Consider the following 23,307-nt stretch of genomic DNA (forward strand, 5'->3'; position numbering starts at 1 on the left):
ATTTTAATATATATTCGCTTATAGTGCCATCTTGTATACTATATATTGGAATTTTAGTATTACTATCAGTATTTCAATTTTGTAAGCATCCTTTCATTTTTATATTCATGTAAAGTAATCTTTTACTCATTGTTACGCTGATTATAAGGCACCTAAAAAGTAAATATAATTGAATGTGGTACAGTTAAAGCAGTCAAATGTCACAGAACCAACCTATTTTTTAATTTCTTCCAAGTGGTGACCAATATAAATAGAGATTGACATTAACATTTCATGTAATTGATTACAGTCTACAATTCAAACATTTTCATGGGACAAAAAGGAATAATTTTTAAAGTGATGTTCATTTGCTAGTTTTTTTTTAATGTCTGTTTGTCTATTTAACTTTTATCTACTGTATGGTATTCTCCATGGTTTTATAGTACATACTTCAAATTTTTCATCTAAATATGTTGAATTCCATAATGGAATTTTTATCTGTTAAGCTAAACAAATCTGTGCTTTTTAATTTGAAAAATATAGGTTCTCGTCTATTGACTAGTTCCAGTTGTTTGCAGCTTTGGTCTAATGTCAGTTTTGAAAATCTGTCAGAAGATGAAAATCGTGAAAAAGCTGATACTCAGAACTGGAGAATCATCTGGCAGACCAAGTAATAAATATATAATTGCCTTACTGCCTTTAAAATATTGCCTTTAAAACATTATTATGTTTTTATATTTGATTTATAGTTTAGTACAGTGGTTCCCAAACCTTTTCAGTCCACTGCCCCCTTGGTGCTACAAACTGATCCTGAGTGCCCCCCATCCAGTCAGTGGTGGAATTCAATTTTTTTTACTACCGGTTCTGTGGGCATGGCTTGGTGGGCGTGGTTGGGGGGGTCATGTCACTGGGTGGTTTGCACGACGGAAGGAAGATAGTAACAGTAAAATTCAAAACTGTAACAATTAATTGCACATTTATTCAAAATTCAATTTAAAAACCTTTTTAGTTAATGTTAATTCAACAAAAAAATTTGAACATGATCCAGTGATACCAAGTTTTCAAAGTCTGATAGTCTTTATCAAGAACCTTGGTAACTAGTAACTTAGTAAACTCAGTAAAATTTAGTAACTACTTCACTGTTTTGTAAATTCTTAATGTGATGGATGGGCTTGATGAAGCGATACCAGTTTCCCAAGGTCTGGTTTTAAGTCACTTAGCAGGAGTCTTAAATCAGCACATTCAGGGACGTGGAGTCAATTTCTTTGCTTGGAGAGAACATTGAAGCCACGTTCCACCAAATATGATGTTGAAAACGCAACAAGGAGCTTCTTAACCACTGTCCATTGTGCAGGATAGCGATCAGAAATTTCTTTCTGTAACCAAAACTCTTGCTACGATTTCTTAAACTTTGGCTTCAGCTCAATGTCATTTTACAGCTCTATGAGTTGTTCCTCCACTACCCCATCTTCCTCAGTATCTGAAAATGGATTTATCACCCAATCTGGAATTTCCATCAAAAAAAGATCCTGATATCACTCAGACATCTAAGTCTTAGAATGTCAGAGAAACAACTTTAGCTGGATAGTCACATCCCTGCAATAATATCATTGTAATTTTCAGTTTCATTAATTTCCACAATATCAACACTAGCTTTGCTACTAACCCCTTCCAAACCCCTTCTGCATAGTCTTTAAAATTTGGTGGTCTAAATAGCAAAAACGGTTGACTCACATCACACATCTAAGCAAAACTGAAGTACAATTATTTTTCCTTTTTTAAAAAAAAATCTCAATTTTAAGATTTGTATTACTGTTTTTATCCAGTCCCCGTCCAAAAATGGCAAGAATCTCTGGTGTCATTTTTTTAAGCAACCATGAACAGATAATTGCTCTTACTTGCCTTAATATTATTGGCCAAGTTTCTTATTGGCTATGCTAACCAAGAGGTGCTCTGGTCATTGTTAACCCTGCTGCAAAATTTATGTGTGCACATATCCACACATACAAAGGCATACAATATAATCTTAGCTCCTTCAGATTGCCGATTATTTTGCACGACACAGACATTCTCTCTTTAAATGCTTACGTGGTTTCAATGGCTAAACTGCTCACCGAACCAACTATTCAAAACTAGTAATTCCGCAAGGAGAGAGGATGGGAATGAGGATATTTCAAAAACTAAACACATATCCTAAAAGAAAATCCACCTACAACCAGCATTGAATGGAGCTTTTATAAGCTTTAAATTAGAATAAATGAGCTGGAAGGGACCTTGGAGGTCTTCTGGTCCAGCCCCCCTGTTCAAGCAGGAGAACCTATACCAGAGGTCTTCAAACTTGGCAACTTTAAGACTTGTGGACTTCATCTCCCAGAATTCTCCAGACAGCTATGGACTTCAACTCCCAGCTCTGCTGGCTGGAGAATTATGTGAGTTGAAGTCCACAAGTCTTAAAGTTGCCAAGTGTGGGGACTCCTGTAGTATATGCATATAGTATACTATACCTATATCAAAGAAAGCTCCTGTGAGTTTAACACCCGTATTTCCAAGGCTAGAAATGGAAGATTGCAATGTGAGCTCCCTCCTGCTAGTAATCAAAACCTCCCTAACCAAAATCCACACCACCAAAAGGGAGCGACCGCACTTCTGCTCATCATTCCCCCCCCAGTTACTTTTACCCAGTAGCGTCTCCATGCAAAGGAAAAGGATGGCACGAAATATGTGACCGTTTTTTAAACCGGTGGTAAAGAGCTCTCTCTCAATTAGAATTCGATTGGTGGGGTTTCCCTCCCCCCCAACAATACTGTGGATGATCTCACTGCCCAACCGACCGTTTTTTAAAAAAACTTTTCATAAGCCAAGCCAGTCACTTAAGACGCCAGCAGTGTTGGGTGGGCGATTGAAGTGGTGCGCGTCCCTCTCCTGGGAGGAAGGCGGTGATTAGAGGGGAGGGTGGTGACATTGCTTAAAGGGAAACCTGCAGCTATTTCCAGGTTTGTTTGGGTAATTTCGTCCTTGTGCCTGCGCCAATGGGCTTTAAACAGTCCAACTTCTGCTCGTCAAGTTTCTTCTTTCCATCTGAGAATTAGCTAAGGGGAAGCTACCAACCTAGGGGTGACGCCCTCTGCAGCCAACAAAATACACAATCTTTTTTACGTGCCCCCCCTGCTGCCCCCCCCTTGTTTCTTAGTGTTCCCTGTCATCCATCCGCCCCCAGGGGGCAGTACCGCCCACTTTGGAACCACTGGTTTAGTGTAAGATAGTATGTGTTGCATTTTAGAAAATACAGTGAAAAACTACATTTTATCTTTTAACCTGTAATACTAATAGTTTAGCCTTTGTAATATCTCCAAATATATGTATAAAACATTTTTACAGTAATATAAACCAGTGAATTACAACAACAATAATAACAACAGCAATGATGATGATAACGATACAAAATATCCATTAGAAATTTGGGGATGGGTAAGGAAGAAAGCCCTAAGAGAATCTATTGATCCAACATACTTTACAAGAATACAAAGGACAAAATAAAAAGGTTCAACAAGTAACTCAAGATATTACAGTAGGAATCTTTAAACTTTCAAGGAAGAAGAATATTCCAGAGTATAATCTTGGCATAAGCAGGAAGACCTCACAATTTTTGCAGTTGTTTGAGTTTTGTAACAGCAGAAACAGATGATCAAAATGCAGCCTATCCCAGTCTAGATTTATAAATAAATAAACCCAAATGTCACCAGCATTTTGATAACCATTATTTGCAAAAGACCTGACATTTTGTACTGATAGCTTCACATAAATATTAAAAACCATCAGAAACTAAGTAATGTCTTCTGTCAACCCACATTATGCTATGGCTGTCAAGATACAGACATACAGTTATTCAGTATTTATATTTTCTCAGACCATACTGGAAGTAGGAGTTGGACTACTGTAACATAGCTCCAATCTTTGACAAATAGAGATGGTCCAGGAGAATATAATGGCTAAGTATCAGAATGTGCTGAGAGTTTAATACAATCACATTCCCTCTGTGTTGTTCCTGCAAGAAGTCATCTGTTATGCCAGCCAAAGCTGATTCTATTTCCAAACAATTCATGAACTGAGTCTGAAAAGACTTGAAATAATCTCTTAACTTGCAAGAACATTTGCCAGTATAGATACTGTTCTTAAGAATGTTTTCTTTAAAAGCTGCTGTTTTGTGACTGAGAGATGATTGAAATAATTGGTTACAGAGAGACGATCTTCAGCATTATACAGGTCATTACATCTCTTATAGCTGGCAGGAGGGCTTCATCACAATGTTTTCAATTCTCTCTGACTCCACCTGATTCAGATAGTGTTCATTAGTGATTGCCTGATTTAGTGACTTTTCACAGTAAAAACAATGATGAAAAAGTAATTTTCTAATCAATCCTTGCTTTTATGATTGTTACAAATCTATAAAGCAAAAGAAAGCTGTAGTAAGATGATAAGCATAATCACACTTAACAACACTTTATTTAACAACCAAGTTGCCTTTCCCAATTTTCGCTAAATAAGGACTACCTATAAACTGTCTTTGGTTAGCTAAAATAAGCAAGATGCACCCAAGATATATGGGTGGATGAAATTGATTATAGATTGATCTGTGATGGTCTCATGATGAGTCAAAAGGCCATGTGGTAGGCTAGATCATAATTCTAGTTATGTTGTCCACATATTCAGACATCAAAATATGAAAGAAATTCCTTCAAAGTTGATCAGTTTGACATTTAAGTACATCCCAATTAGAAGCAGTATTTATGCTGATGGGAAAAATGATTATATCCAAAAAGTGTCTTAACAAATTTGTCACAACAAATTATTAAGCTTTTTAAATCTCAATTATCATGCTTTCCCTTTTTATAGAACTGCTTCTCAAGTTCATCTAATGATGTTTTCACCAGATGGAGAATTTTTTGCTACTGCAGGAAAGGTATGATTTATTTTATTTTTCATTTCAATTTGTATCAACTTTTTGTGTAGGACATCAATATTTTGAAATAGCAATAATAATAATAATAATAATAATAATAATAATAATAATAATAATAATAATAATAATAATAATAATAATAATAATAATAAAAATATAGTGCAGATGAAAACCGTGCCATAATGGCCTGTTACTACAACTCAGAGCCAGAAAAAAGAGGCTATTTAAAGCGAATGTATGAATTATGGAAACAACAATATCCAGATTCAAATGTTAGTGAACAACGACTAGCAGATCAAAGGCGATTTATTATACGGAATAAAGTGTTTAGTGAAGTTGAACATGAGGAAATTCAGGCAAATTGCAAAACCCAAAAAACAATATCACAAGCGGAAATAACTGATATTCAAGACACAACTAAAGACATTATAGTAGAACTCCCAGAAGAAGCTCTCGGTGAGGAAATAACACCACCACCACTAGAACCAGTTATCACTGAACCAACTGATGAACTAACTCAAAAACAAAAAGAATTGAAGGATAAGATCATGGAGCATTTTCTGCTTAATGAGGAAAGGCAACGTTTACCATCACTAAAAACTGTGCCTAAGAAAATTTTGGCCCCTATCATGAAAATGGTTAATGCAGTGTTTTCAACAATTGAACCGGGATCCATCTTGGAAACAAACCAGTTAATGTACAGCGCTGCTGTAATAGTCACTAATGAACTAGGCATTAAAATTAAAGTACCTAGTCACACAACAGAAAAAGCATCAAAGCCAAAGTGGAAAATCCGTTTAGAACAAAAAATCAAAAAATTAAGGGCAGATGCTAGTAACTTAAAGAACATGCATGAGCAACGGCTTAAAAACAACAAAATCATAGATTGGCTAATCAGGAGATATAGATTGGATACAAGAAACATCAATGAAGCTGTAGAGATTGTAAAACAGCAGATAACAGCAACAGCTAGAAAAATTGAAAGATATGAGGCACGAATCATCCAATATAAACAAAATCAGCAATTTCGATCAGACCAACGGCGTTTTTATCAAAGTCTTAATGTAAATGGTGACACCAAAAGTGAAAAACCAGAAAAACAGGCCACAGTTGAATTCTGGAAAGAATTGTGGGAAAATGCAAAGGACTACAACAAGGAAGCAAAGTGGATACATGACTTTGAGAAAAGCATTGGCAACAAACAAATGCAAGTATTAGAAATAACAACTGAGATGGTCAAAAATCGAGTTAAAAAGGTAAAGAATTGGACATCACCTGGAAAGGACCAATTACATGGTTTCTGGCTCAAATATCTGACCAGTTTACATGCAATATTGGCCAGGCAACTGAATGAAATTTTACAAAAGGGCCAAATTGATGAATGGTTGACAACTGGAAAAACATACTTGATTCAGAAAGATGCAACTAAAGGAACAACACCTGAAAACTACAGACCAATAACATGCTTGCCAACAACCTTCAAATTACTCACAGGCATTATTGCAGATAACATGATGGATTATTTGGAAAAAAAAACAACATCTTGCCAGTAGAGCAAAAAGGCAACAAAAGAAGGAGCAGGGGCACAAAAGATCAGCTTCTAATTGATAAAATGATATTAGAAAATTGTAAGAACAGAAAAACGAACTTGAATATGGTCTGGATTGATTACAAAAAGGCATTTGACTCACTGCCACATAGTTGGATCATAAAATGCTTAGAAACAACTGGCATTAGCAAAAATATTACATCCTTTACTGAAAAGGCGATGAAACAATGGAGAACTGAGTTGGCAGTAGGGAATGAGATCTACGGAATGGTTAATATCAAGCGAGGAATTTTCCAGGGTGATTCACTTTCACCTCTTCTCTTCATCATCGCAATGATCCCACTATCAGTAATCTTAAAAAAAATGAAATTAGGCTACCAAACAGCCAAAGAAGCTGAAAAAATTTCCCATTTACTATATATGGATGATTTGAAACTCTATGGAAAGTCAGAAATAGAAATCCAATCATTGACAAACACAGTCTGAGTATTCAGCACCGATATTTCAATGCAGTTTGGCATGGAAAAATGTGCCACTGTATCCATAAAAAGGGGCAAAATCACTGCATCTGAGGGAATTGAAATGCCCAATGGCCAACTAATTAAATGCAAAGAAAATGAAGCCTACAAATACTTAGGCATTCTGCAGTTGGATAACATCAAGCATGGAGAAGTAAAAAACTATTGTCAGGCGAGAGTACACCAACAGAGTTAGGAAAATTTTGAAATCTAAATTGAATGGTGGAAATACAATCAAGGCCATAAATACCTGGGCAATACCAGTTATAAGATACACAGCTGGCATAGTTAACTGGACACAAGCTGATTTGGACCTTTTGGACCGAAAAACCAGAAAACTAATGACAATGCACTACAGTTTACATCCACGTGGTGATACTGATAGACTATATCTGCCCCGAAAATCAGGTGGCAGAGGATTATTACAAGTGAAGCAAACAGTTGAAGAAGAAAAACATGCACTGGCTGATTATTTAAAAGAAAGTCAAGAACATCTATTAATCGAAGTAAAGAACAAAAATCTACTGAAGGCCCAACAGACAAAACAAGAATACAGAAAAGATGTGATAAAATCAAGAATGGAGAGTTGGCAGAACAAAGCACTGCATGGTCAATTTCTGGAAAAAATAAAAGATAAAGTGGACAGTGAACAAACTTGGTTATGGTTAAAAACAGGTACATTAAAGAAAGAAACAGAGTCACTAATCCTGGCTGCGCAAGAACAAGCTATCCGCACAAATGCCATTAAGGCCAAAATCGAAAAATCCTCTGATGATGCCAAATGCAGACTTTGCAAAGAAGCTGATGAAACTGTTGATCACATACTCAGCTGCTGTAAAAAAATCACGCAGACTGATTATAAATTGCGGCACAATTCAGTAGCACAAATGATCCATTGGAATTTGTGCAAAAATTATAATATTAAAACAGCAACAAACTGGTGGGAACATCAGCCTGAAAAAGTCACCGAAAATCAGATGGTCAAGATCTTGTGGGATTTCCGTATACAAACGGACAAAATACTGGCGCATAATACACCAGACATCACACTGGTTGAGAAAAATAAGGTCACAATCATAGACATCGCAATACCAGGTGATAGCAGGGTCGCCGAGAAGGAACATGAAAAAATCGCAAGATACCAGGACTTAAAAATCGAAATTCAACGACTATGGCACAAACCAGCAGTGGTAATTCCAGTGGTAATTGGCACACTGGGTGCTATTCCAAAAGCACTGGAATTACATTTAAAACAGTTAAAAATTGACAAAATCACCATTAGTCAAATGCAAAAAGCCGCACTGCTTGGATCTGCACGCATATTACGAAAATACGTTACGACGTCCTAGTCCCCTGGGTGGGGCCCGACTAGTAACCAATGCCAAATCCGGCGAAACAACTGGCCGCTGTGATACAATTGTGTAATAATAATAATAATAATAATAATAATAATAATAATAATAATAATAATGACTGATTATAAATTGTGGCACAATTCAGTAGTGCAAATGATCCATTGGAATTTGTGCAAAAATTATAATATTAAAACAGCAACAAACTGGTGGGAACATCAGCCTGAAAAAGTCACCGAAAATCAGATGGTCAAGATCTTGTGGGATTTCCGTATACAAACGGACAAAATACTGGCGCATAATACACCAGACATCACATTGGTTGAGAAAAACAAGGTTACAATCATAGACATCGCAATACCAGGTGATAGCAGGATCGCTGAGAGGGAACATGAAAAAATCGCAAAATACCAGGACTTAAAAATCGAAATTCAACGACTATGGCACAAACCAGCAATGGTAATTCCAGTGGTAATTGGCACACTGGGTGCTATTCCAAAAGCACTGGAATTACATTTAAAACAGTTAAAAATTGACAAAATCACCATCAGTCAAATGCAAAAAGCCGCACTGCTTGGATCTGCACGCATATTACGAAAATATGTTACGACGTCCTAGGCCCCTGGGTGGGGTCCGACTAGTAACCAATGCCATATCCGCCGAAACAACTGGCCGCATTGAATACACTTGTACAATAATAATACACCAGACATCATACTGGTTGAGAAAAATAAGGTCACAATCATAGACATCGCAATACCAGGTGATAGCAGGGTCGCCGAGAAGGAACATGAAAAAATCGCAAAATACCAGGACTTAAAAATCGAAATTCAACGACTATGGCACAAACCAGCAATGGTAATTCCAGTGGTAATTGGCACACTGGGTGCTATTCCAAAAGCACTGGAATTACATTTAAAACAGTTAAAAATTGACAAAATCACCATCAGTCAAATGCAAAAAGCCGCACTGCTAGGATCTGCACGCATATTACGAAAATACGTTACAATGTCCTAGGCCCCCTGAGTGGGCCCCGACTAGTAACCAATGCAGAAAAAATAAGTCAATTGAGGACCACTACAGATTTTGTCCATGTGTGTGTGTATATAAATGCATAACATACATACATAATATATGCAATATGTATACATGTACACGTGCATTCACTTTGCTTGTAGGAAGTTGAAAGAAAGTTGTTTCTTAACAACCCACAATCCCTACTTAACAGCAAGGGGGATTCAGGTGTGTGATTAAATGATTTTGAATTGCTTAGCAATAGAAATTCCAGTTCCAATTACTATACTTAAATGTGGATTATTTATCTAAGTAATTCCTTGTCATTTTCCCTTCATAAATAGAAATATTACTGAATTGAACTACAGACTAATTCATGTTATAAAAAATAAGTGAATTTATGACTGTTACAATTGAAAAAAATCTCCTGTAGAAGCTACAGATGTATGCATGTATGCATGTATATGTATGAATTATTTATTCATTATTGTACAGGATGACTGTCTTGTAAAGGTGTGGTATAACACTGATTGCTGGAAATCAGTAATTGCATCACAACATACAACACCAGAAAGCAAAATGGAGGAACTCAGTTTTTCATTTATTTATCTGATTCATCCTCGATCTGTCGACGGTTTTTCATGGCGAAAAACAAGCAACTATATGCCACGGTAAGAATAGCTACAAACTAAATAACATTCAATAAATAAAAGTTGTGATGTATATGGTTTATATATTGTAATTTATATTCTGTCTAGCATATGAACCTGTGCACATGAACATTACTTATCAAACCTATGCACACAGGCACATAGAACATTAAATTATTTCCTAGTAATAATAAATTTAAGCACCATAAAACTCATGCCTCACGAGTAGTCCTATACAAGCTTGCTGCTTTGGTTTAACTGCATCAGCAAAATTGCTTGGTGTCACCTCAGTCCAGACTAAGTAGAAGCTCCTAGGCAGAAGCTCCTCAGTGCAGACTGAGTGGAAGCTTCAGTCCAGCTTCAAATATGTCAGGCACAACTCCAGAGCTTCCTATATATGAAAAAGTATCTTCCTCTAAAAAAAAAAGGTTTAATTAATTTCCATCTTCCCTCCAACAAAGGTTTAATCAACTTCTGTTGAGTTTCAGGCCACACAAGTTACACAATAGTTGTTATTTTTGTAACTTTTTTCCCCACACACAGCATATGAGAAATTAAAGGGAACATTGATTGTAACCAATGTGATTTAACTATACATTTGGGATCAATTAATGTGAAACTTATTTATAGTTTTCTTAGAATTACCAAAAATATATCCTGTTTCCCTGAAAATAACACTTTTGCAGATAATAAGCCCAATCAGACTTTTGAGCGCATGCACTAAAATAAGCCCTTCCTGAAAATATTGCAACACAGCAGCAGCCGTGAAGTGACCACACTTACCACTTCCGGCACCTCAAAAATAATAAGTCCTCCCCCAAAATAAGGCCAAGCACTTATTTCAGGGGTCAAAAGAAAACAAGACCCTGTCTTATGTTGCCTTTGACTTGCAGCTGGCCAATTAGTGACAGTTCAAAGTTACAACAGACCTCCTCAGGGCTACTTAGGATCCAGAATCAAAATTGTAACATTCCCCTGCAGTCACATGATGGCATTTTGAGAACTCGGCAATTGGCCCACATTCACAACCATTTGCAGCATCCCACGGTCACGTGACTGTGCTTTACATTTTCCCCCCAGAAAAAATGTGAACAATAGTCTTGCTTAGCAACCGCAGCATTCGCTTAACAATCCTCATGATTATTTCAGTGATGGCCACAAAAATAGTCAAATTGGGCATAGCCATGTGCTGACCCATTTAATGACTGACATGACTTATGTTTGTAAGTCATAATTGCAGATCAGTTTGGGTTGTAAGTTGAGGACTACCTATATAATTTTAATAGACAAGGTTATTGATAATATATGTAGTTAATGTGTTCACTAGTATTGGAAATATAATTTTAAATATAGAATATAACATTGGCTACAGAAGAAGCAACATAAAACTCACTTTGTGTTCTTTACAATGAAGAATTTTGTTTTAGTTACTTTCAGTTCTACTCTCTTAAAAGATATTAAGGAACAGATGGTTCCCTAGAAAATAATATATATTATTCAGTGTTGAACTGTGGAGTTCTTGGTGCTCTTTAAACTTGGTTGTTTGCTTACATACGTTTTATTACCTGACTGGGTTATATCAGCAATGCCAGTGAGTGTGAAGTTTACTCTCTGCCAATATATAGTAGATTGCCCTGCCAATTCCCGGATTAGGGTATTGCTTTCTGCCTGATTGTTTGTCTGGTGTCAATCCCTGTTCATCTGAACTTTTTCTTCTTAGCTTTTTTATTGGCATTTTTGAATGGTGTGCAAACCAGTTTATATATCCCTGTGTGTAGGTTATCTCATAATAAAACAACAACAGCAATAATAATAATTAATAGTGATACCCATTGTCATCAGGGCACTTAGTACCATGTTCAAGAATAGATTAAAAAATTGCAGCTTTCTGCAATAATGCCATCGGAACTGCAAAAAACTGTACTACTCAGAACATCGTGCATTTTAAGGAGATACTTGGTTGATACTTAGGACGCTGAAAGCAACCCGTATCAACCATCAACACCAATTAATGATATTTGTGATACATTTTTAAATGTTTGGTTTTACTGAGTTTTATGTTTAATGAATAATAGAAATAATGATGATAATAATATTTAAAAAACTGCAATCCGGTATTAAAAATGTTTCCATGAGATTTTTAAGCATCTGTTGCCCAAAATAATGTATATGAAATCAAAGTATGTGGTATTGCAATAATACTGAATAGGATTCAACAATCCTCTTTCTGAAATTTATATTTTCTTTTTGCTTTACTTGGCTTTCTTTCCTATAGTGGTGCTGTGTGTAATGTACTGCTGACCTGCTGCAAAGACAATATATGCCGTCTCTGGGCAGAAACTCTGTTGCCTAATGATAGCCTCTTATACGAAGATGGATATAACAATTGGCCTGAGCCAGTGAAATTAAATAACTTTAAGAGGAATGCTTCTAGCAAAGAAAGCATGAAAAATGCTTTAGAGGTAAGAAGTGACATCTACCAGATATTAATAATTGATAAGTTCTGATTTGAACATTTAGTTTGAAAATGACTTTTTATCTGTATTTTTAAGAAAGGTAGCTATCTAATCCTATTTAAATGTAATCAAGGGGTTTTTGTTTTCTACAGACGTGTAGAAAATGTTTTTCTTCATTTCATTATGTCATATGAACCATATATTCCTGGTCTCAACAGTTAAATCTAAAACCTTTCCGACGAGGAAGAAGAAGATCAATAGCACTTGCACATACTGGATACTTGCCCCACCAGCAAGACCCTCATGTAGTTCATCGAAACAACCCATTGCAGTCAAATGCACTTTGCCATTTCCACATTGCTGCCAGCATCAATCCAGCCACAGGTGATCAAAAATAAGCAAACTTAATTCTAGGATAAGTAGATTCAATTTAAATTTATCTCTATAAAGCATATTATACAATAATGTTTATAGATGCCAAAATTGTGCTGAAAGAGGATATAATTTTAAAATTGTAAAACCATTCAAAATGTTGCTTTGAAAATTCTTCCTACTGGTTCAGTAGTTATTAATAGTATTTATGATTGCATTTATTGTGAATTGTTTTTATTGTGATTTTATGGATGTTTTTAGTTTCATATATTGCAAGCTGCCTGAAGAGGAATTAATAAATATAAATGTGATTTGTAGCAATGATACCATAACGTTCAGTAACTTGTTATAAATTTTCATACAGTTTCATATGAAGAATACTAACAATTTGGTTTTTAAGGTAATTAGTGTTAATTAGAGTCATTATAGCAAATTCGTCTATTAAAAACCTAACCCAAAATGTGTAAATGTAAATATATCAGTATATTCTTTCTTTGCAAAATACTAAATGAAATTGTAAATTTTACATTGTTTGGCTTAATTAGATCCTTCTAAAAGCTGTCTAGAATGTTGCACCAGCAAATATGTGTAACATCATTAGTCCTATGTTTTCCCGAAAATAAGACAGGGTCTTATTTTCTTTTGACCCCCCCCCCCAAATAAGTGCTTGGCCTTATTTTCGGGGAGGGCTTATTATTTTTGAGCTGTAGGAGGGCACGAGCATGGTCATCTCATGACTGCTGCTGCATTCAAATATTTTCAGGGAGAACTTATTTTCAGGGGAAGGATTATTTTAGCGCATGCGCTCAAAAGCCTGATTGGGCTTATTATCGGGGGAGGGCTTATTTTCAAGGAAACAGGGTAATTAATTTATTTTTTAAAATAAATTATGTTTTATGTATTCTACTTCTAAAAATTCGAGGCAACTTAGTTCTGAGTATCCTGGTAAATTACTGATTAGTAATCTGCTGCTAAAGAAAATTATCTGTCCTTTAATTCTGTATATGTCCTTTCTAAAGTAGTCTGTCTAAAATGTAAAAATAATTTAAATGTGTATTTCTGAATAGAATGTATATTTTTGTTTCCAGACATTCCCTTGCTCCCTTCTATCATGTCTCTGAGTCTTAATGAAAGTGAAGAAAAAAGTGGTCCTTTTGTAGTGCACTGGCTAAATAATAAAGAATTACATTTTACGCTATCAATGGAGGTTTTTTTACAACAGTTTAAAAGAAATTTTGAGCATATTTCCTCAGAAGCCAGCACTGAAGAACCTAATCCGATGACTTTCAGATCTGATGAAGGTAAAATGCATAATGTTATCTTCTCTCATTGTTTTCAGGCTGCATGGAATAATGAATCGATTCATGTACACTGCCTATTTTAGAATGTGGAAATATTTTTTGTGTTTTACATAGTCTTATGACCTTGGGAGTATAAACATTTATGAATTATTCATTTATAGAACTTATAGGGATGCATATAAAATGAGCCTAGGCACTTTACAACAACTAATATAAACAAAACAACTCTTCCTATCAGGTGGCAGATCAAATGCCCTCCAAGCTCGACTTAGCCCATTGCTGGGGGAAAGAGCTAGATCCGTGATGGCAAATTAATGGCATGGATGCCGGAAGTGGCACATGGAGTCATTTTTCCGGGTACATCAGCCTTCGCCCATTGCTCTTCCAGCTGGTCTTCGTGCATGTGGGAGCGCCAGAAACCTGAAGACTAAGTGACTGGTGTGCATGTAAATGCCAGAAACCGGAAGCTCAGTTTCCTGGTGCACGCATGCGGCCCAGGGAGCTGCTCTTCCGGCACTCCCACACATGCTTGACGGGGAGCTACTCTTATGGTTTCCAGTGCTCCTCCATGCATATGCTCCTGTTTCGACACTTGGTGCTGAAAAGCGTGACCCGGCAAAAGCGCGGACGGCAAAAGCGCGATTGACAAAATCGCGCCTTTGACGTCATCACAGCGCAACGAAAAAGATCGAAAAATTCAAATAAAAATTAATAAAAATTAAATTAAAGCAAGCCGATTCACATAAAGGTAAGGGTTAGGTTTAGGGTTAGGGTTAGGTTAAGGGTTAGGGTTAGCTTTAGAGCGTTAGCGTTAGGGTTAGGTTAAGGGTTAGCGTTAGGTTTTTCGTTACTTTAACGGTTAGGTTTAGGGTTAGGTTTAGGGTTAGGTTAACAGTTAGGTTTAGGGTTAGGTTTGGGGGGCTTAGGGTAAGGTTTTCGCTTTATTTTTACATTTTTCGAACTTTTTCGTCGCGCTGTGATGACGTCACAGCGCGCTTTTGTCGAGCGCGATTTTGTCCTACGCGCTTTTGTGGTGGAACCCTGAAAAGGTTTGCCAACACTATGAAGCTAGATTTTCATAGCCTTCCAGAAAGTTAAAAGTATAGGAATCTTTTTCATGAATAGCCCGTAGAAAACTATTCTAAAGGGCTAGGGTAGCTACTTTGGATGTATGCATCCAGGATCCCACCAAGTGACAACATTTAATAGTCGAGACATGGAGGATACCCACAAAAAAGCTAGCTGTGTGCTGTATAGAATTAAAGGTAGAAACAAAATTATTGTAATTGGTCTATTAACAATTATATTAAAAATAATCTAGGATAGTAGTAATTTTTGCTTTGTTAAATAATGGTGGCCAAAAGAAATTTTTTGGCTCTCCTGAAAATGTTAGGATTCTGGTCATATAGTAAAAGCAAATGAGATGGTTCTTAGAAGAGGTGGAAATTGTTAACGAGTACAGTTATGAATAAATATTCAATAGAGTTCCTACATAGCATGTCTCTTTGTGCAAACAAATACTAGCCTAACAAAGGATTTTATGAATGAAATGTAACTTTTTAAATTATATAGTTATTTCTGGAGATGTCTTTCATTGGATTGTTTCAGAGAAGCTGAAAAAACCTCTTTTACCCTAAGATTTAAGTATGTTTTTATATATAGAGATCTATTCACTTTTTAAATATAATTCTACTAGAAACTGATGACAGTAAAGAAGAACAGAGAAGAAATCAAGAACAGAAAGAATTTCCTGCTGAAAAACCTGTTTTAAATTCAAGCTCCATTCCCTTGTCTTCAGCTGTTATTGATCATGAAATTGAAATACAACTAACTGAATGGAATAAAAATGCAGACATGCTATTTAGTATTCATCCAATGGATGGATCATTGCTCGTATGGCATGTCGATTGGCTAGATGAATACCAACCAGGCATGTTTCGTCAAGTACAGGTACTACAAATTTCCAGGTACTATGTATTTAAAAATGTAATTGTTTTGGAAGCTTGACTTGATTCTGAACTTTTTGTCTCTCTCCTTTTTAGGTGTCATTTGTTTCAAGGATTCCTGTTGCCTTTTCTACTGGTGATGCAAATTCACTTTGCAGAAGTATAGTGATGTATGCTTGTACAAAAAATGTTGACCTTGCTCTTCAGCAAGGCAAACAAAAACCTAATCTTGGTCGCTCCTGCTCTATGTTAATTTCTTCAGGTCATAGCAAATTGCCCAACAATGTAAAACTAAGCATCTTCACGCCAAATGTTATGATGATTTCCAAGCATGCAGATGGATCGCTAAACCAATGGCTAGTCAGCTTTGCAGAGGAATCTGCTTTTTCAAATGTTCTCAGTATTTGCCACAAATCACGATACTGTGGACATCGTTTCCACCTTAATGACTTGGCTTGCCATTCAGTACTTCCATTGCTACTCACAACCTCTCATCACAATGCAGTGAGGATACCAGTTCTTGATAGCACAGAAGAGGCATCTCCAGAACATCAAAATGAAAGTTCTGCCTGCAAATCTCAGGATCTTACTGCTGTTTACAGTGAACTTATCCTCTGGAGAGTTGATCCAGTTGGCCCACTGTCTTTTTCTGGTGGAGTTTCTGAGCTTGCAAGAATAAATTCTCTTCATGTATCTGCTTTTTCAAATGTGGCATGGTTGCCTTGCCTCATACCTAGTTACTGCTTAGGTACGTTTTTTCCTTATAATTGATATATATAGATTATAGAAAACATACTATGATTGTACAACATTTACAAAGAATTCTTGGGGATTCTTACATAATACCTCTCAGCAACTCCTTTAAACTGCCTCTCTGAAGCATGTTTAGATATGTACAAACACATAGCCTTTATTAAGCTCTTCATATCTAAAGAAAAGCATAGGATGAAGACATTGGAATTCTTTTTGTTAAGAGTTATATTTTTCCCATTGTCTTTAGGTGCGTACTGTAATTCACCAAGTGCTTGCTTTGTTGCAAGTGATGGACAACATTTAAGACTCTATCAAGCTATAATAGATGCCAAAAAGCTACTCTGTGAACTATCAAATCCAGGAATTTCTGTAAGTTAACTAGACTTGTGATATTGCCAGTTAAATTTAATTTATCTATCTCTGTTTATTTAACCAGAAGATTAAGTTTGATTTATGAGAAATATTTTCTAATCTCAGGATCATAGAACTTCTGAAGAAACTACCATATCTTTTTCTTGAGTAGTGTTAGGTAAGCTCCCCGTTGGGAGCGCTAGTACGTTCAGCGAAGCGTTGTGAGAGTTGTGTTGGAGAACACACAAACCAGCATACAGAGACACTGCAGTTTAAATAGGCTTTTACTTTCGTGGGAATAGAGGTATCAGAGTCATCAAACAGTCCAAGTCATACATGGATAAGACAGTCATCAATGTCTTTCAGTTAAGGGATAATCCAAATAACATAGTCCAGTAATCATACAAACAGTCTGGTACTCAAAATTTGCTAGCAGTTGCAAAACTTACAATAGCTCACGGCACTTTCTAACAGCCAGCTTCCAAAACACTCAGATCAGATCAGCCCAGCATTTAACAAACAGAGAGCTAACAGTCATTCTGGCTCCCTCTTATGGCCGATTGAGGAAACCGCAACCAATCACATTTTACAGTTTGATTTAAAGAAACAGGTACAGCATTGCTATATGATTTATATGTTGCCAACCTAACCATTAGACTATATTCCTAACAAGTAGGATTGGTTTAAATAAATGGAGACTTGGGCAATGTTATATGAGTATATTATTTTAGGCATCTTAACCATACTGTATTATTGCTGAACTATATAATCTATAAACACCATGTTTGAAGTATGTTCATTATCATTTCTGGACTAAGAATATCTGAAATAAATTTAATAAAAAGTACTAAGTACAAGGATAATAAATTGCTAAATCTTAAATTTTTATTTCCCACTTCCAGTATTTCACTATTAGCAGAATTAATGTCAGTGTTCTATTTTTATGTATTATGCATAGATACTCTTAATAAAGTACATTTTGATTTTTTCAAAAAGACAATTAGTAGTCTTACAATTGCTTAAACTATGAACTAAAAACTACCATATATAAATTTAATTGTAATCATTATCAACAGTTGTGTGTGTTTAATTATTATTTCCCAGATGATTTGCTGCCTTCACAAACGTTGAACATTTAGGATAAAATTAAATATGTTACATTGTACCTGAGTTAATTGCTTATTTTAATTTTAATTTCCAAACTCCATCAAAAGTGGAAGTTTAATGTAGAGAAGGGAAGATGACCTGATACCAGGTTATTAGTTAACTTGATTTTTTTTTCTCATAATACAAAAAAGGAACAAATACAAAAGGAAGCTGTTATCAACAACCAGTATCATCTTTACTTACAAGAATCTCTATGGGATCTACATGGATCTCATTGCCTCTTTAAAATTATTTGTTTCATGAATGACTGGAGCCAAGGTTTTGAAGGTTATCTACCTCCCTGCCCAAAATAATTCCATAAAGTTTTATTGAAATGTAAGCAGTTTGCCTTCTACTAAATGCATACAGGGCGGGGCATAACCTTTTCCTAGGGGGTCACAGCAACACTTGTAATAACAACACAAATAATTCATACACCATTCGAAAGCCCATCAAAAACTGAGTTTATTGACACGATTTAATAGTATGACCACCATTAGCCCTTCGAACAGCATTCAAACGAGGTGGATAAGAACACAACAAATCTTCAAACAGTTCCGTTCGATTTTCCAGATTTTCCAGAGGGCGGGGCATAACCTTTTCCTAGGGGGTCACAGCAAGATCGACAGCAGTTTACAACTTCCGCGACACCTCATTTTAAAGCCCATAAAAAACTGAATTGAATGAGCTATTAAATGTTAAATTTGTTTCGGTTGAAACTTTGAGAATGAATTTGGAAACTGTGTTGAAAAATCTGGAAAATCGAACGGAACTGTTTGAAGATTTGTTGTGTTCTTATCCACCTCGTTTGAATGCTGTTCGAAGGGCTAATGGTGGTCATACTGACTATTAAATCGTGTCAATAAACTCAGTTTTTGATGGGCTTTCGAATGGTGTATGAATTATTTGTGTTGTTATTACAAGTGTTGCTGTGACCCCCTAGGAAAAGGTTATGCCCCGCCCTGTACTTTCTGATTTGGTCAGAAATCACTTACATCTATTTTGTATTGGCATCTATCTATTTTGTACTGGCATCTATTTTATAAAATCACTGTTAAATTCCAAATATACTCACCAGCTTAAAGATACTACACATTCTCATTGAAGGCTACTTGATAAAAATCTGCTTTGAAGGTTTCTTTTTTTCCCCTTCTCTCTCCAGTTTTCTCTCTTTCTAACATTATTTCTCTCTGAGCAAGAGCCTCTTGAAGAAAGTAATTTTTTAGGAATTAAAATTTATGAACATTATCTTATTTTATATTTTCAGTTTTGCTGTTGCTCGATTCTGGGTAGTTCACAAAAATTTAAAACTAACATGAAAACAAAATACAATGGAGAAGATTGGAATATCCAACACTACCCTAATGACTATTAGAATCCATTGGAGTTCAGGGACTATAAATTTAAATAAATAAATATTTTATAGCTTTCAGATTATATTCAAGTAAAAAAAGTGAAAAATATGGTTTGTCCTTGTTTTTATAAGGTAAAATATCATTTTACCTAATCTATATTTAATTAGCTAATTAAATATTCCAAGATATGCAAAATATTTCATCCATTTTGATTCATTTAAGCATTGCATACACAACACAACAAAACAAGCAAATACATCATGAAAGTTATTTTTGTTGCTGTAAGGAATTACTGGGTTGTTGGTACAAAAAGTAGTTCCTATTAATATAGTATGGCTAATTGTATTAAATAAAGTAGTTCCAAATGAAGAAATTAATGAAATATTATAATTCCATGACAATTAATTACTGGCTTTTGTTACTAACTGCAGAAATACGTTGGCAAATTTTTTAACATCATAAGTCAGCAATCTACAGCTAGACCGGGTTGCATTGTAGAACTGAATTCTATTACAGAGCTGGTAAGATTTACTATTATTTTATCTAATTATGCTTTATTTGAACTTTTTCAGTAAAATATTGACAAATAAAAGACAGCAAAAATAATGTTATCCAATTATTTATTGTTAGCCAAGTATTTAATATTTTACATCACAAATGAATTAATTTATTTTTTATTGTTTTTAGATTGTTGCCACTCTGTTTATTATATTTATGTATAATAGATTAATGTATCTGTTTTTAATTTAGCATGGTGAGAAAATGCAGCTACTTCATGTTTTTCAAGAAGATTTCATTATGAATAATCTTGAGAATAGATTCTCTGAAAAAGAATCAATACTACTTGATCCTGGTAAAGCATATACACTTTAAATCTTAAGTAACATTTATTGTGTAATAAGCATTTTTGCTTGCAGCATTTTGTTTGTAGTAAAACCGTTAATATATTTTATAATCAGATACTGACATTTCTACACTAAAATATTAATAATTTGAAATAATACAAATAAGACTTATCTGTTTTATCTGTTCTTTGATACGGGAAGGTTTTGATATATACCATTTTATGCCTAAATTTAATTATTTTAATTATATTTATAGATTTTATAACTTGCAATTTCTCTTGTGCACTGTGGGAACAGAAAGATAGAAATTTAATAATAATAAATATCTGTCAAAGATTTCCTGTCTCCTAAGTTCATTTTTATTCAAACAGGATAGAAAGAGAATCATGTTTGGCAAATATTACTAAATGTAATACATTATTATTATATAAAACTGTAATAATTACCAACAAGAAAGAAAGATGCATAGAGCTGAGACTAACCAAATAGAAGAATAGCAATAGCAATAGCAGTTAGACTTATATACCGCTTCATAGGGCTTTCAGCTCTCTCTAAGCGGTTTACAGAGTCAGCATATCGCCCCCACAGTCTGGGTCCTCATTTCACCCACTTCGGAAGGATGGAAGGCTGAGTCAACCTTGAGCCGGTGAGATTTGAACCGCTGAACTGCAGATAGCAGTCAGCTGAAGTGGCCTGCAGTACTGCAGCCTAACCACTGTGTCACCTCGGCTCTGAAGCTGAATGAATTGCAGAGTGGATTGTATGTTTTATGATTACAAATTAAATATGTCATTGTTAAAAAAAATCTTTGAGTTTAAAAGAAAAGAATTTCGATGGGAGGACAAATTTGTCTTTCTGGGATAAATATCCATTTTTAGTTGATGCCTTGCTACCTTATTTTTATGTTTATGAACAATTTATTGTGAGGGAAACTTCTAAAGTTGCATTTTGTCTATAATCTGAAATAGTAAGTCATTTTATCACCTCCTCCCTCTTACATGTGCTATACATTAGTCAAAGCCAAAAAGTATAAATAAGAACGAACAATTGATTTTCTTCTACATGGGTTGAGTTTCAGGACGTTACCCCCGGGGATGTGGACAAGGCCATGAGGGCTGTAAGTACCTCCACCTGTGTACTGGATCCGTGTCCCTCATGGCTGGTTACTAACTGCAGTGAGGTGACACGAGGCTGGATCCAGGCGGTTGTTACCGCCTCTCTTCGGGAGGGGAACTTCCCCGCCGCACTGAAAGCGGCGGTGGTGAGACCCCTCCTGAAGAAACCATCTTTGGATCCAGCTGTTCTTAATAACTATCGTCCAGTCTCCAACCTTCCCTTCCTGGGGAAGGTTGTTGAGAAGGTGGTGGCCTTCCAGCTCCAACGGTCCTTGGAGGAAGCAAACTATCTTGACCCCTTCCAGTCAGGCTTCAGACCCGGTTACAGCACAGAAACCGCTTTGGTCGCATTGATCGATGATCTCTGGAGAGCCAGAGATGGAGGACACTCCTCCATCCTGGTCCTCCTTGACCTCTCAGCGGCTTTCGATACCATCGACCATGGTATCCTTCTGCGACGACTGCGGGAGGTGGGAGTGGGAGGCACCGTGTTGCGGTGGTTCTCCTACCTCTCGGACAGGTCGCAGTCGGTGTTAGTGGGGGGGCAGAGATCGTCCCCTAGGCCCCTAACTTATGGGGTGCCTCAGGGCTCGGTCTTATCCCCCCTACTATTCAACATCTACATGAAACCGCTGGGAGAGATCATTCGCAGGCACGGGATTAGATACCATCAATATGCGGACGATACTCAATTGTATTTGTCCGCCCCGTGCCAACTCAATGAAGCGGCAGACGTGATGAACCGAGGCCTTGAAGCCGTTATGGACTGGATGAGGGTTAACAAGCTTGTGCTCAACCCAGAAAAGACCGAGTGGCTGTTGTGTTTTCCTCCCAAAGATTCGACCAATATTCCATCACTCAGGCTGGGGGGTCAAATTCTATACCCCTCAGAGAGGGTTCGCAACTTGGGGGTCCTCCTGGATTCGCAGCTATCGTTTGACCACCACTTAATGGCTGTGACCAGGGGGGCATTCGCCCAGGTTCGCCTGGTGCGCCAGTTGCGACCCTACCTGAATCGGGAGGCTCTCACAACAGTCACCCGGGCCCTTGTGACCTCTAGGCTGGAATACTGCAATGTGCTCTACATGGGGCTGCCCTTGAAGAGCATCCGGCGACTTCAGCTAGTACAGAACGCGGCCGCGCGAGTGATTGTGGGTGCACCCCGGTTTACCCGCATAACACCTATCCTCCGCGAGCTGCGCTGGCTACCTGTCAATCTCCGGATGCGCTTCAAGGTGCTATTAGTCACCCATAAAGCCCTACATGGTAGTGGATCTGGATACTTGAGAGACCGCCTTCTGCCAATTACATCCCTGCGACCAATAAGATCACATAGATTAGGCCTCCTCCGTATCCCATCGGCCAGCCAGTGTCGGCTGGCAACCACAAGGAGGAGGGCCTTCTCGGTAGTAGCCCCGACCCTTTGGAACGAGCTCCCCGTGGAGATTCGCACCCTCTCCACCGTCCAGGCCTTCCGCACAGCCCTTAAGAACTGGCTCGCCCGTCAGGCCTGGGGATAAAGATAGTTACCCCTCCCGAATGATGAATGTATGTTGTTTACTATTTTATTATATGTTTCTATCTTAATGTCTGTATTCCCCTTCCCCGATTTTATGTGAGCCGCCCTGAGTCCCCTCAGGGAAAA

The 23,307-nt window shown here is 36.7% G+C and overlaps 1 protein-coding gene across 1 annotated transcript in view; it reads left to right on the forward strand.

Annotated features, from left to right (window-relative positions):
* DMXL1 (Dmx like 1) overlaps positions 1 to 23,307 on the forward strand; it is an 84,153-nt gene that overhangs the window by 10,203 nt on the left and 50,643 nt on the right. Inside the window, exons 5-15 of the mRNA XM_087715836.1 lie at positions 523 to 649; positions 4,873 to 4,939; positions 9,868 to 10,043; positions 12,298 to 12,484; positions 12,697 to 12,862; positions 13,939 to 14,151; positions 15,848 to 16,101; positions 16,194 to 16,845; positions 17,098 to 17,219; positions 20,134 to 20,223; positions 20,453 to 20,555. Coding sequence (XP_087571962.1) covers positions 523 to 649; positions 4,873 to 4,939; positions 9,868 to 10,043; positions 12,298 to 12,484; positions 12,697 to 12,862; positions 13,939 to 14,151; positions 15,848 to 16,101; positions 16,194 to 16,845; positions 17,098 to 17,219; positions 20,134 to 20,223; positions 20,453 to 20,555 — 2,157 coding nt within the window. The remainder of the gene's footprint in view (positions 1 to 522; positions 650 to 4,872; positions 4,940 to 9,867; positions 10,044 to 12,297; positions 12,485 to 12,696; positions 12,863 to 13,938; positions 14,152 to 15,847; positions 16,102 to 16,193; positions 16,846 to 17,097; positions 17,220 to 20,133; positions 20,224 to 20,452; positions 20,556 to 23,307) is intronic.

The sequence above is a fragment of the Thamnophis sirtalis genome, unplaced genomic scaffold, assembly GCF_051295495.1.
Source record: "Thamnophis sirtalis isolate CommonGarterSnake01/CBP01778 unplaced genomic scaffold, rThaSir2_p1.2 scaffold_5, whole genome shotgun sequence".
NCBI classification, from domain to species: domain Eukaryota; kingdom Metazoa; phylum Chordata; class Lepidosauria; order Squamata; family Natricidae; genus Thamnophis; species Thamnophis sirtalis.